The sequence below is a fragment of the Panthera leo genome, chromosome B4 (assembly GCF_018350215.1).
Source record: "Panthera leo isolate Ple1 chromosome B4, P.leo_Ple1_pat1.1, whole genome shotgun sequence".
Classification (NCBI taxonomy): Eukaryota; Metazoa; Chordata; class Mammalia; order Carnivora; family Felidae; genus Panthera; species Panthera leo.
In genome coordinates, this window is record NC_056685.1 from 90,064,994 (window position 1) to 90,080,213 (window position 15,220).

The following is a 15,220-nucleotide window of genomic DNA, read 5'->3' on the forward strand; positions in this document are numbered from 1 at the left end:
GACTTGATTACTGAAGGAGTTATCAGTGCCAAAGAAAAGTCAGGGAACTACTTACTGGCTTGGGCCTGTAATTAAACATCTGGGACGGACATTTCGGTCATCAGAAGTAGCACCTTTGGAATAAATTTCAACACTGCCTTTTAGAGGAGCTACAGCAAATACAGAACCAGTGTAAGGGCTGGAGAGAGGTTGGTGGAGGAAAGGCCGACTGGTCTCAACATCAGCATTTAGCTGTTAGGAAAACTGATGTCACAGTAGCTTGCCTAAAGTCCATATATAGTATTCAAATACTAGTTTGGGAAGAGTCGCTTTGTAATTTTGTCTAAGAACCTCCACCCCCCCACCCACCCCCACCCCGCGGAACACACACACCTGGTGTCCAGGGACCGCTCACCTGGAATGCGGGTGGGTGGTTTTAAGAATTACAACGCCTGTTTGTTGCGTGCTGGATGGCTCACCTGAATGCACAGTGCCGCGCCAGCCTCACCCTCCCACACTTAGAGAAGTATTTGCCAGATCTTTTCATCCCCTCGTTACCCAAAGCTCTCAACTGATTAGGGGCAACGCAACAGTCTCCTCAAACCCCTTAAACGTCCTCCGGCGGGTCCCTGGCTCGCTGTCCGGTCTCCTCGTGGTGGTTTCTCTCTTTTCTGCCCCTTCAGGGGTCTCAGGTGGGACCTGGGTGGGGTGCTCGGCTCTGCTCTTGGGCCTCAACCCTGGAGAGGGATGCGCCCTGGCAGACAGATTCCACCTCCCGCTCGCGCTCGGCGGCCGGCGGCCTCGCGGCGGCGGTGAAGGAGGAGGATTCGGAGGAGGAGGGAGTTGGCGGCCGCCGAGGCCGGGCAGCGGGCCCCGTCCGCGGCGGGCGCGCTCCGCGGTCCTCCCTCGCTCGTCTCCCATGCTCATATTTGGACTCGGCTGCCCGTGCCCAGGAATTTCCCGTCATGCCTCCCGCCGCCCCGTCCGTCGCCCGGAGCCTGGGAGGGAGGGAGGGAGGGAGCGAGGCTCGGACGGCGGCGGCGGCGGCGGCGGCGGCGGCTCCCCGGCCCTTCCATGCGCCCACGGCGGACCCTCCCGCGCCCCCTCTCGCTCTGCCTCTGCCTCTGGCTGGCCGCGACTGCGGCGCGGGGAGCCGCGCAGTCAGGTAAGTTCGGGCTCCTTCGCCGCCTCACCTCCCCCTTCCCACCCCAGCCCTGCCGAGTTGAGGTGTGACCCCGACCCCTGATCCCCTCCCAGCGCCGGGCTGCGCCCCCTTCAGACTGCTGCGGGGACGCCCCCTTTCCTGAGCTCAGGAGGGGCGCGGAAGGGGAGCGCCCCGCGCGGGCGGTGTGTGTGTGTGTGTGTGTGGGGTTGGGGGGTGGGTGGATGGAAGGAGGTCAAGCTGGCTTCGCCCCCGCCTACGGGAGGCGTCTGGCCGCCTCGCTGACACCTTATCTCGTCCCCGGCGCGAACCTGAGCCCGAGGGAAGCTCTCGCCCGGCGCGGGCCCCCGGGGAGGGGCTTGGCGGGGCAGCCCGCAGGGGGCAGGGGAGGGGCGCCGCGCAGGGGGCCACCCGGAGCCCCCGCTCGGCGCAGGACCGCTCCGCCAAAGTGCCCGCTCGGATAACGGGCCGGGGCGCGTGGGAATGCGCCGGTCAGGCCCGCGCCTCCCGCCGGGCGTCCAGGAGGGGCGTGGGGCGCCGACGCGCCGGGAGGAAGCGCCGGGAGCGGCGGGAGGCGAGGAGGGGACACCGGGGGCGCACTGCCGCTCCCCCCCCCTCCCGCCCGCCGCGTCGCCCGCGCCTCGGGCTCAGGCTCAGGCTCAGACTCCCGCGGGCCCCGCTGGTATCTAATAGGCCAAAACCGAACAAAACCCCGAGTATGCCAGGTACCAGTCTTGTTTTTAAGGGGAAAAAAGCATCCGAGTCTGGTTTGTAAGTTTTACAGTGGACTGTTTTAAAGTGAACGAAAGTGTGAACGGAAGGTACCATTCCTGCATTCCTTAGTTTAGGACTATAATTGTGGTAATTCTGAGGTCTTAACACGATAATTTTTGAAGATCGTTTTCTTCTAATATTAGTGAGGGTTTTTTCTTTTACGTAAGGTTATTTATAAAAAGTAATGATTTGAGATTACAAATGTAGGTTTAGGTAAATGTGAAATTGCACGAACGTTGCTATTTGTGATGAGTATCTAACTTACTAATCATCAGAGCTTCTCAGTTCTTAATTTTTTTTTCTGGAATGATAGAACAAAAATTTTAGTTCCTCAGTTGAGATTAGAAAATTTTAGTTTGCTTTTGGTTTTGCTACCAGTAGACTAAACTGTCAACATTAGATATGGCTTACAATTAGGACTTATAAATTAGTTGAAAGCTGACTCTATTAAGCATACATTATGTTCAGAACCCTCTGGTCTTTTTCTTCATATTTCCATTTGTAACATTGGTGGCAAAATAGATTTTGAAAGTTGGTCTCGTCTATAACAAAAATCTTCAGGATTCAGGTAACTTATAACATTGCCAATTCAGGTTAACGGGAGCTTTTTAAATGTTTAATTTTATTAAATGTGCAGTTTATAAATACTAATTTAAGCAATGATATCAATTGCATGATTGAAAACAGTACTGTTTTCAGTACTGTTGATTAGTACTGTTTTTTTTTTTAAAGATCTTTTATGAATTTGTATTTTACGAGTACCTTTAATAGTACTTCTTGGGAAATACAACAGGTTCTAACAGCACTTTTTATTAGTGGTCTTCTAGAAAATACTGTGCTGCACGATAAAGAGTGGATTGTACTGCCAGGGAATATGGTTTTTTTTTCTTTTTCCTTCAGTGATATGTTGACTTACCTAATACTTGTGGTAAAGCAGCCCTTGAAGACCCAAATCCACTGTACTGTGGCCCCTTTCCAGCAATTTTGAACACCAAATTTATATTTGGACCATTTAAACATTCATTCTTTTAATTTTGGTCCCTGCTGACATATAAGTCTAATTTCTGGTGACTTTTATTAGGGCCCTATGTGAACGTCTGGAATTTTTTTATATTAAAATAAGTAGCTCTCTGCCATGGAGAATTTTGTCACAGTGCCTAAACTGCCTGTCTGCCAAGGTTGCAAACATACAACATAATTTAGATTTTGAATCAACTCACGGTTTTGTGGCTTTTAAAGGTGCTTGTTCTAATATCTTAGCTAAAGTGTTAACCCATTAGGTCAGAAATCTTTACTGTTTTGCTAAACCCAAGTAACAAGAATATGCAAAGAAGATCCCAACAATAGTTTCATAGGTTTTCCCTATTCGAATACGTTCATCTCTTTTAAGTTACAAATGAAATTTCAACCATTAAAGAGGAACTTTAGGAAATAATGCTTTTTGGTTCTATTATCTGGTTGCAATTCTTTGATTTTGTCTCAGCCGTGTTACTTATTATAGTTGGGGATTCGGTTCAGATGTTTAGCTCTCTTCTCTGTAAAGTGATGAAGTTGGACATAGTCTCCGTGTCCCTTCTCACTCCAGGATCCTGAAATATTGTTTTTGTTTATAAAATGCTGCAGTTACCCAGACTACATTGATTCAAACTTCTGATTGTCAACTCTTACTTGCTATGCATGTTAAACTGGTCTACCTGTAGTCAGAAATGATTGGTATGGATCCAGGTTTGGGGAGCCTGAATCTGCCTCTGGAACATCTTGATATCTGGCATATGCACACAGTTGCACACACCTTGACAGAGTTCCATGACAGTAAGCTTCTGTTACTTTCTCTTTCCCTCTCTAATAGCAGAAGGTGCTGGTTATGTCATGGCGTAAATGTCTCACTGCTCTTTGGGGACAGCTAAGCCCAGGCCCTAAGATGGTCTGGTATTCAGTTTTGGAATTTGTGTTTGGGTTAGGGATACCACTGTAGGGCACCCAAACTTTTCTGTAGTTGGAGGCCTGTGACTAGTTCTTTGGAGGCATTCCAGATGAAATGCCCTACATTCCTACAAAATGCCCTATTGATCATACTTGGACCTACCCATCTGGTTTACTCAGAATTAAATTGAGTTTGGATAGGAGGGCAATCAGATAGCTATTTCATTTACTACTTGTTAGTTAGCATCTGTGATTGCTGTACAAATTGCTCAAGGCTTTACTTTGAGTATTTCTATATTTTCTCCTTCCTGGGCACAGTGAGATTTTCTTTTAAAATGCTCAGCGTGATTCCTGATCCTTGTTCACATATTTTCTCTATAGCATACCAAAGTCATGTTTATGGCTTTTAAGGAAATGCAAATAAAGAGAAAAGAAATTATAGAAAAGGTAGGTCAGTAATAAATCAACCAATTGACTTTATAGAGGAGTTGGTTATTGCCTCATTTAAGCTTCTGTTGCAAGTAACAGAAACGAACATGAACTAGTTTTAAGAAAACGAAAGAAAGAAATTTGATGGGAGCCAAATGCAGACAGACCTTATTAGGGACCAGGGACTGGAAAACCTGGAACTTTCCTGCTCTCTACTGTTTGCCTTTCTTTGCTTCACTGTTCTTTCTTTGCTGACCATTTTTTTTTCCGCTTTCCTGTGTTCATGGTTGAATGTGACTGTTCAGCAGCCCCTGAGTATTTACGTTCCCTTGGTTCCAAGCACAAGGAAAGACTGATACGTTGAGACTTGATCCTAAATTCCCGAGAGAAAGAACGCAATAGACATAGTGTGGGTCACATTGTTGACACAGATTTCCCCTAAGGTCTCTTTTAATTCTAGAATTCTTTGTAGTAGAGACTGCAGACATTTACGTGGTTTGATTTTGCATTTTTACATTTTGTATTGTGGGGTTATTAGTCCTTAAAAGGTATAATTTTCTCTTGATTGCACTGTGTGTGGAAAAGCCACCTTCACTGGGATCCTAGGATGTTAGAGCAGTTCATTCATACTGAGGCAGGAATGCTGAAGAGGAGCCTTTGGGGAGTATATGGGGGGGAGGGGGGGGCTAGCACTACATTCAGGAGTTACAACGCAGCTCAGGATCCACCTGACTTGAAAATCCTTTTTAATGACAACTGATCCATCCTACAATCGTCTGCATATTTTTAGGAATTCACTGCATTAGAATGCTCAGCTCAAATAGCTCTTCAGGGTGAATTCATTGAAACTATTTAAGTAATAATTAGAGACTTTCAAAATAGTAATAGCTGAGGGAGTTCTGTATTTTCCTGTTTCTCACATGTCTAGCATTTTCCATCTCTACTTTCCTTTAGACTGCTTCTGCTGTCTGGAATATTTTTCTCTTGGAACCTGTCCTTAAGGCTCCATCTCATGGTCTTTTGTGAAACTTTCTTCACCTCTTAGAATTGTCATTTCCGTGTGTTTTCAAGACATTTTGTACCCTGATTGGAGCATGATTTTACCATCTTGCATTATCAAATCCATATGTATTCATCTTCTTCACTAGACTGTAAGTTCTATTAGACAAATGGATCATGTAGAAGAATTCGGATGGGCTGTTAGCATCCATCATCCCAGGTATAATGATCCCAGCTTTTTCAAATGTTCTGAAGCTTGTATGGCATCCTGCTTGTCACTGCCTTCTTCTTCAGATATTGGAGTTCAGCCACTGCTCTTCTTTCTCAGTCCTTGCTGTTTCTTAGATATTGTAGGCTTTTCCATGAACATTGTAATTTCCTATGTGATAATCACATATATAGAATGATAGAGTGTTTTCCTGCAAACCGAGATAGATGGGGAAAGAGAATATAGCAAACTGATGTGGAAGGAATCAACTTGTGTTGAGCACCCAGTATTTACCAGGTCAGATAGAGAGGGTGGGTGTAGAAAATCATTGGAGACTATTTGAAGGGAAATAGTGTGAAGATAAAAGATTGAAGATTAGGTGTGGCCTGGAATGTGGAGGACTTTTTTAAAATTTTATTTTATTTTTATTAAAAAATTTTTTAAAAAATGTTTTATTTATTTTTTGAGACAGAGAGACAGAGCGTGAGCAGGGGAGGGGCAAAGAGAGAGCAAGACACAGAATCCAAAGCAGGCTCCAGGCTCTGAGCTGTCAGCACAGAGCCTGATGCAGAGCCTGACGCGGAGCTCGAACTCACAAACTGTGAGATCATGACCTGAGCCGAAGTCGGACACTTAACTGACTGAGCCACCCAGGCGCCCCTACATGGAGGGCTTTTAATCCTAGGCCAGAAAATTTGGACTGGGTTAGTAAGCTATGAGATAGAAGTCTTTTGTGTCCTCAAAATATTATAATCAAAGTTGGAGTATAAGATATATTATCTAATAATCCAAAGGGTGAACTCAGTCAGGAAAGAAACCATTGGACTAATAAAGAAGGGTTATAAGATATATTTTTTTTTAATGTTTACTTTTGAGAGCGCACAAGCAGGGGAGGGGCAGAGAGAGAGGGAGATATAGGATCTGAAGCAGGCTCTGTGCTGACAGCAGTGATCCCTATGTGGGGCTCGAACTGACAAATTGTGAAATCATGATCTGAGCTGAAGTCGGATGCTCAACTGACTGAGCCATCCAGGTGCCCTGAGTTTTTCTTAGAGACTGAAGAGCTAGGTTAGTGACTGTGGGATTGGAGGAGTGTTGCTGATATAGATTGGACAGAAATAAACAATTAATTGGAGATGGTGAAAGAGAGGGATGAATAAAAGATGATGGAAAGACGTTAGGCCTGGGTGATTGCAAGAATGTGAACTCAGGAGGTTTGTGGGTGAGGATAAAAAATGAGTTTTATTTTAGATCTATTGCATTTGAGGTGCTGGTAGAATATTAATGTGGAGACAAGTAGCTGAATCAGAAATGGAAGGTTCAGGTCTGGAGGTCAAACGTATGCGACACCTGGGTGGCTCAGTTCTGTTAAGCATCTGACTCTTGGTTTTGGCTCAGGTCATGGATTTCATGGTTCATGTGTTTGACCCCACATCCCACTCTGCGCTGGTGGTGGGGAGCCTGTTTGGGATTCTCTCTTTCTCCCTCTGTCTCTGCCCCTCCCCTGCTGCTTCTCACTTTCTCTCTAAAATAAACAAACTTAAAAAAAAAAAAAAAGAATGAAGCAGTACAGTTTAAAAAAAATCTGAGTAAGGAAGATTAAAAATAAAGGGGAGAAGAAAACAAAACATTTTTGTTGACTGGAATAAGAGGGAGGGGACAGGAAAAGCATCATCAAGAAGATGCAGTTTCATCTGGCTTTGAAAGATGCCCAGTTAGTATGTGGCATTTTGTCCATGAACTTTCCTTTTTTAGGGGACATCACATTTACGCACTCCACAAATAGTACATGGGAAGCCTTGAACAAAGGATATTGCACCCAGAAAGACCTTCCCAAACTGCAAAATTGTTGCTCCTTCTTCCCTTTTTAACCTCTCCAGTGGCTTATGGTAAGATAAGGAACTAACTCCTTAAATGTCTTCCTCATCACCAAGCCTTGATTTGTCTGTACTCTGAGCTTCCCACAAGTGGTTCATTTGGCCTTGAACACACATTTTACACTGTCTCCTCCTCATTCCTCCCTTTACCTTCCCCAAGAACGTGACGCCAATGTGATTGCCACCAGATGAAGTACTCTTTGGCTTTTTTTGGGTTGTTGTTCTCTGTGGGCACTTTTTATTGCCATGGTCAAGTTCTTATCCATAAAATAATTGTTGACAATTTCCTAAACTATAATAAAATAAAAAAGTATAATAAATCACATTCCTACCTCTTTCTTACAGAATGCCATGTTTTTCTTACCTTTTCAAATGTCACCTGCACGATTCTTGAACACTTGAGTTGGCCACCTGGGCCACCATACCCCGATCTCTGACATTTCGCCATGGTAGCCTGGTGTGGCATTGTTGCCTGGCATTTGTAAGAATGGGTTACCCAGCTGAGTGCTGACTTGGAAACCACGAGACAATTTCTTGGTATCTGACTTTCTGAAGGAAAGCAGAGGGGATTTACTTCATTGAGAGGACTTCAGTTGCACAAACTGTAGAGTTTTGTAAGATATGAAGATGACTGCAAGTGAAATAGAGTAATAATGCTGGTATAGGACATGTGTTCTCAGGGCCTGGCTTCCTGACCAACGGTATAACCTGATTCTGTTTCTAAAAATAGTACACTGTTCATTACATTTGTCCAAAATGACATATTTATGTTCAGTCTAGAGTATGAAGAATAATTTCTACTTTAATTTAAAAAAAGGAACCATCTCATATGGTAGTATTTGTGTTTTTATGGCTTTTGACTGAGAAAATGCCTATTAGCAAAAAGCCACTATTGAGGTTTTAAATGAGTTTTTTTTAATATAAAAAAAAAGCATTCTCATGTTTGGAAAGTACACACTTGTAGGAATTATGGTATAGAGAGTCTATGGACAGCTTGATTTCTTGCTTTGTGGAACTCTCAGAGAGGTTCTGGACTCAGCTTTCAGTGACTCATTGTCACCTCACTTTAGAATGGGGTGGAGAATCTGACCATGGTTGAAATTTTGGAATGACAAGAACCCTTCTCAACATGCTCCTGCAACAGCAGTTGACTATTTTATGCCAGACAATGTACTTTATGCTAAGACTGGACTGTGAAGCAGTCTCAGGGATTAGTATATGAATACATTTTATAATTATATTTTCAGTATATGAGCATCATTCTTAGGGCTGTCCTCCTGTTTTTAGGATGAAATTTAATAGGTGATTTGCATACAAATACATCCCTATAGCAGTCTCTGTTATGGCATAACTGTGTTCTATTACAGTAAATTACATGATGAATCTTTATGTTTTTTTAGGTCAGTTTATTTTGTTTAAAGTGGAAAAAACCTGCAAACAAAACCAACCACTCCCTCAGTACCTACGTTAAATTTAAGACAACACTGAAGATAAGCCTATGCTGCATGTTAGAGTCTTTAAAAAATATCAGGACAGCTTTTGTGTAAATCAGAGAGCCGTGACTTTTATTTATTTATTTATTTGCTGTTTATTCATTTAATTTCTCTTAATTTATATCGAGTTTGATTGATAGAGAATCTGGGCGTGGTTGGGGTTGGGAGAGATCTACAGTGACTATTACAGGTGGATATTTTATTTTAGATTAGTGTGTATAAGGAAAGAAAGGCAGAGCCATATCTCCCTGTACACAGTCCAGAAGATTAGATAGGACAGCAATTGAGGGACCGCAGGTCCCTGGGAGCCCTGGCCTCACAGTAACTGAGAAGGAAAAAGTGCAGACACTACCATCTTTCCTATCTATATGCCCTCTAGTTAGGTCACTGTAGAGAGCCAGGATGAGCATAGTTGAGGTGGGGATGTTTATCAACTTGCAGAGCCAGTTGAAAAACTGCAGACTCATTAATATATTTGCATCCTTGTGCATATGTTCATGTTGCAAAGGAATCAGTGTACTGTGATAAAAAGAACATTGGATAACAAATTGGAAGACTGGGTTTTCCTAGTCCTTTTCTTGTCTAAGGCATAAGCTCTCTGTGCCTCAGTCTTCACATCTGCAAAATGAATTGGTTGGACTGAGTAATACCTAATATATAAGATTCTGTAATGTATGGATTCTGTAGTGAGTGTATGGGTTGTCTAAAAGTCTGCAAGTATCTTTCATAATTTTTAATGGAAATGACATAATTAATTATACGTAATTATGTCTTGTTATGTTTGGTTCAAGTTGTCTGTTTTGTGGAACTAAGTATAAATATTATTCTGTGACTAAGATCTTCTGTTTGAACTTTGTAGCCTAATGTGCTCAGTAATTTGATCCATAAGCAAAGTTATATACCCCTTTTAAAGATTTAGTATTTATTTAGAGGATAGGTTACAGTGAATTAGAAGCATCATATTAGCTATCCCATTTGAAGTAATGGCAGTAAGCACTAGGAATTATATTGGTTGTCCTAAATGTATAGCTAAGAATTGCTTATTTAGGCTTGATGATATATCTCAGATAAGAACAGTCTTCTTTTAATTAGGGTACACTGCTAGTAGAATTTGCTTTTGACCATTCTAGAAACATATTTAATTCTTTTTTTTTAATGAAAAAAAAATTAACATTTATTCATTTGAAAGAGAGAGAGAGAGAGAGAGACAGAGCATGAGTGGGGGAGGGGAGGAGAGAGAGAGGGAGACAGAGAATCCAAAGCAGACTTCAGGCTCCCAGCCATCAGCACAGAGTCCGACCCGGGGTTCAAACTCAGGAACCGTGAGATCATGACCTGAGCCCAAAGTCAGACGCTCAAGTGACTGAGCCACCTAGGCGCCCTGAAATATATTTAATTCTTAAACTAGTTAATTTGCTCTTATCATTAAAGAAGAAAATCTCCATTGAGCTTTAAGGAAGAAAAACAACTTTACTAGTTAGGTAAAACAAAAAAAAAACCAAAAAAAACAAAAAAAACAACAAACTTCTCTTGCCTTTAAAACGTATTAGTAAACATTTGCCCTTTTTTATTATAAAATATTTCACATGCACAAAGAATATATCACATCTCTATATAAGACATGCAGAGTAATTTTTAAAAATCTAGGTGTCCCCACTCAGTGGAATGGTAAAAGCTGCCTGTGTGACCTTCATTCACAGCTTCCCTCTCTGCTCAGAGTACCCACAGTCCTGCATTCCATGATGATCACTTCATACAAATAACTAATACACTCTTGCTTCTTTTTTTTATAGTTAAACCATAGATGTATCTAAATCTACATATTTTATTATTTACTTTTGCATGTTTGGAGGTCTGTCAATGGTGTCATCTGCTGTGTAACTTCTGTGACTTGCTTTTTCCCCCCATCACATTATATTCGTGTTATCCATATTGGTGTCTGTAACTCATTTTTAAAGATGACCATTTCTTTTGTTATCCATATGTTTTTCTACTTTTTATTTATTTCTGCTCCTTTCACACTTATCTGGTAGGGTGCTTCTATTTTCCTGTGAAGTCAAATAGTTGTATTTTCTCCCACTGCTTCTATGCTTCACCATCCATATATCCCAATAATGATAATAATGATAGTGATAATGATAATGGCAAATACTCACATATAGATGTTACTAGTGTATTTACTATTTGTGCCAGACACTGGTCTAAGTGTTTACCCTTTACATATATTAACTTATTTACTGTCCATGGCACCTTTATCAAGGAGGTAGCATGTTACCATGAGAGCTCATATTTGAGATGAGGCCCGTTGGTGCGAGGAACTCAATAATTTGCATGACTATGATTTGAATCGTGGCAGTCTGGCTGCAGAGTTTATGTTCCTACTCATTATACTATTGTGACTCCTATGTAGTCTTTTTTTTTTTTTTAGTTATATTTTTTCCCATTTAACTTTTTAAGGTATTAAAGCATTTTTGTGACTTTCAAAAAAGAATGACCCTAGTGTGAGCTTCAAGCTGGTTCTCCTGCACAACACCAGTTTTTAATGTCATGCTATAGTTTAATTTCCTTCATGGTTTGACCATGACTTTTTAATGTAAGTTTTAAAGAATTCTCTGGGATTTATTATTGCTTTTTCCCCTAATTAAAAAATATACCTTCTTCATTATTCTTCTAAAATCTTTCAGTCATTTCCTTTAGTATGTGGCTTGGAATTGGTTCCATTGATTTCCTGCACTAATTTGGACCATTTTCTTCATTTTTAGACAACGGCATCCTCTTTTAAAAAATATTTCTGTGACCTTAAATGAATCAGTTAATCTTCCTGAGCCTTGGACTTGCCAACTAAGTTGCATTTGTTAAGTGTAATTATTTCATTAATCAGACATATGTAACTGCTATTCAGAACCTCCTTTCAGTGTGAAGTAACCATGGGCGATCATGAAGGAAAATAATTAAGTAAAGAGAAGTCCTTGGTAGTGGTTGGAAATTACTGATTTTCCTCAACCCCTCAAATTGCAGAACAAAAAACTTCAGCATAGAGAGTGAAATCCCTTTGTACTGTAACTTTCTTGTATAACTTTAATTTTTTCCTAAATTGATTAATTTCCTAACTGATTTTTTTTCTCTTACATTGTGAGTTGATGAGGTCTTCAGGTTTTCCCAGGGTCTTGGATAATCTCCTAATATCCTTTATTTAAACATGCTCATATTTCTCTCATATAACCAAACAAAAAGCCTACTCCACTTGCCATCATCCTCTGTGACCAAGTTGTTTTACAAGTTGTCTGTGTCCTTGCTGTCTATCTCCTATCCATCCAAAAATATGTATTAAATCTGTGTTATGTGTCAGGAACTAACTTCTCTAATCTCTGGGGACGTAGCATGAGCTAGAGAGACTAGTTACTTTCATTCTCAGTTTGGAACCAGCATAGCCTGTTGTAGAAGGAGTGAGAAGACCATTCTGTGGTAGGAGCAGGAGGGAAGATGGTTATAGGTGAGGGCAAAGAGGATGGTGAGATCATATGGGGCTTTTGGACCATAATGAGGAGCTTAGATATTATTCTGTGTGATGGAAGCCATTAGTGAGTTTTAAGCAGGCAGTGACAAGATCTGATTTGCATTTTAAAATAATCAGTCTGGCAGCTGTGTGGAGAATGGATTGTAGGGATCAAATGGAAACAGGTAAACCATTAAAGTCTACTGTACTTGATAATGGTGCTGGTGGCAAAACTCATGGATTGCCGATGGATTGGCTATAGGATCTAAGAAAATGAGAGGAACCTTCCATGCTATTCCACTGAGATTTCTTTGATTGGAGCCATTAATCATGTCCATATCACTAAACTTAGTGGACTCAATTTGGGTACCTATCTTCCTGACTTCAGGGCGTTTGATACATTGTTTACTTCTAGAAATAGTCTTTTCTACTGATTTGTAGCACTGTTATTGTTACATATGTGATCCTAGGCAAATTAATTAAAGTATGTGTGCCTTAGTTTTCCTCACTTGTAGAATGGTGATAGTATTGTTCCTACCACATAGATGGTTATAATCGTTGAATTAGATAATAAATGTTGATTACTTAGTGCAGTGCTTTCCACAGAGTTCATTCACAGTAAATGTTAGCTAGCAACATCCTTATCATTGTCCTAACCATCATTATCATTGTTTTTCTGGAACAACACTTTCCTTGACCCCTTCCTTCTTTGGCCCGTGCTTGTTCTTGGTCTTCTTTGCTAACTCTTTCTCCTCCAGCTCACCTATAAATGTTGAAGTTCCTCAGGGCTCTGACATTTTCTCTTCTCATTTTACACCTTTTCTGAGGCAATCTAATTTGTTCCATTGCTTTAGTTCCATTTGTATAAAGTTAACTCCCCCTAAATCTAGCCATAAATCAGATCTATTTCCCAAGCCACAGTCCTGTATATCACTTGCTTCTGTATTATCTCTGCTTGGCTGGCTGTGTCTTAAGCCCCTTTAATATGTTTAAAAAAATGAATGAGAGAGAGAGAGAGAGAGACCCGCAGAGAGAGGGAGAAAGAGAATCCCAGGTAGGCTCTGTGCTTATCAAGACATGCGTCTTGATCTGACACACCATGAGATCATGATGTGAGCTGAAATCAAGAGTCAGATGCTTAACCGACTGAACCACCCAGGCGCCCCTGAAGTTCCATATTCCTATAATGGCTTCCAGGATTTGTTTCTGCCTACTTTGTGAGCCTTATCATCTCCCCCCTGTACTTCTCACCTACAGCATCCAGACATGCTCTTCTTTCATAACCGCCAACAGACTACACTCATTCTTATCTGCCACTGCTCATCATTTTCTTTGTCTGGGACACTTGTTTCTTCATTCTTAATATGGGCAACAGCTTTATCTTTTATTCTTAGTTTAAATGTTACTACCTTCAGGAAGGCTTTCTTATGCCCTCCCTATCCCCTGCCCCCCCCTCCCTCCCCCGACAACTAGACTGCTTCCCTCTGTGATAAAGGGTATTTATACCCCCTTTGTTTCTCTGTGATCCTTACTGCACTTGCTAATAGTATCTTTCTCACAATATGTTAGCTTCACAGAGGCGGGGACCATGGCATATTGTTTCTCACTTTGTCCCCAGCATCTGTTTGTTAAATAGAGTAAAGGGTGAATGCAGTGTGGGCTTGTCCAGTTTGGGAAGTGAGAAGCCTTGTAGCTGAGTTTGATGTGTGCTTTTCCTAATCTTTCAGGGTGATAAAGAGAAGAAGAGAACAGTTTAGGTTTACTGTAGTTTAATTTTCTGACTCCAGTGGCCACAGTGTAGAGAGAGGGGAAGGAGCATCAGAACTGGAGGTGACTGGAGCAAGAAGTGGTGCCTTAGGGTTCGGTGTCTTTTCCTTATTGAAGCGCCCAGAATTTCCAGGGCAGTGCCCCTCGTTCCCTACATTTGCCTGTCTTTTTCAGAAGTCAGCCATGGCAGTGCTTCCCAAATCTGTGGTATGCTAGGCATGCGCATTACCTCAGAACCCCTGTTTAGTGTGGCCTCCATGCCAGAAGTGCTTGCCAGAGTTAACTGTTGGCTCTACATATACTCTGTGCCAGTTATTAAGCTCTTTATACTTGTGACCTACCTGCTCTCTGGCCCTGGCGCCTATTTACAATCCTGGCAGGAATCTGCTGGATTCTCTTTCACTAACTTGCAGGAACAATGTTTGCACATGAGAGGAGTTGGGATTGGCTTTTTCTCCAGTACGTTTGCTCTGCACTTTGTTTAGCAGAAGTGTTTCAGAGTGGGTTTATCCATTTCACTTTCCAGTGCGGATGCACATCTTCCTCTGTTCTCTTTAAAAGATATTTACTTGTATTGCCGCCTTTGTGTGTGTGGTGTGCATGTGTATGCAAGTGTGCAGGCTCTCTTTATCTCTGCTTTTTAAAAATTCCCTCCCTGTCATTTCTTTGTTTTGTAACTCTATATGAAAATCATTTTTTAGTAGGTGCATTTAAATCCTTTATATTTTATGTTATCATGGACATCTATGATGGCATTCCTTGTCCTATTGTTTTATCCTCTTTTTATGATCTTTTCCTCTTAGTTTCCAGTATTTTGCCATATGGTTTCTGTGTTTTATTTGCTTTTACATTTCATAGGGATTTGAAAGGTTGACATATTTTAACTTCTATAACCTTGAAAAAGTGTTTAGAAACATCATTGAGCCTAAACTGATTTAAATACTAAATTTGAAAAAAAAACCAGGATACAATAAATAGCATTTGTCTCTTCTCTGCAGGAGAAGTCTGGGATTCTTTTATTTTTTCTGCTCTGCCTTTGTTAACGAAAGTGGGGCTATAGATCCACATGGTTATTGTAGAAGTGTTATTTTTATATGTTCTCTCTTTTAAGGA

The 15,220-nt window shown here is 41.4% G+C and overlaps 1 protein-coding gene across 5 annotated transcripts in view; it reads left to right on the forward strand.

Moving 5' to 3' along the window:
* Positions 1-817: 817 nt before the first annotated feature.
* The window catches only part of MSRB3 (methionine sulfoxide reductase B3), a 170,477-nt gene continuing 156,074 nt past the window's right edge, over positions 818-15,220 (forward strand). For 2 of the 5 annotated variants that reach the window (XR_006204937.1, XM_042947080.1), the window contains exon 1: positions 818-1,144. Coding sequence is in view for 1 of the 5 variants with exons in the window: in XM_042947080.1 (XP_042803014.1) it covers positions 899-1,144 (246 nt within the window). In the remaining 4 variants the exon portion in view is untranslated. Of the gene's footprint in view, positions 1,145-1,745; positions 1,867-7,970; positions 8,053-15,220 lie in introns of those variants that run through there. The other 3 variants (XM_042947079.1, XM_042947081.1, XM_042947082.1) reach the window with 3 other exon arrangements.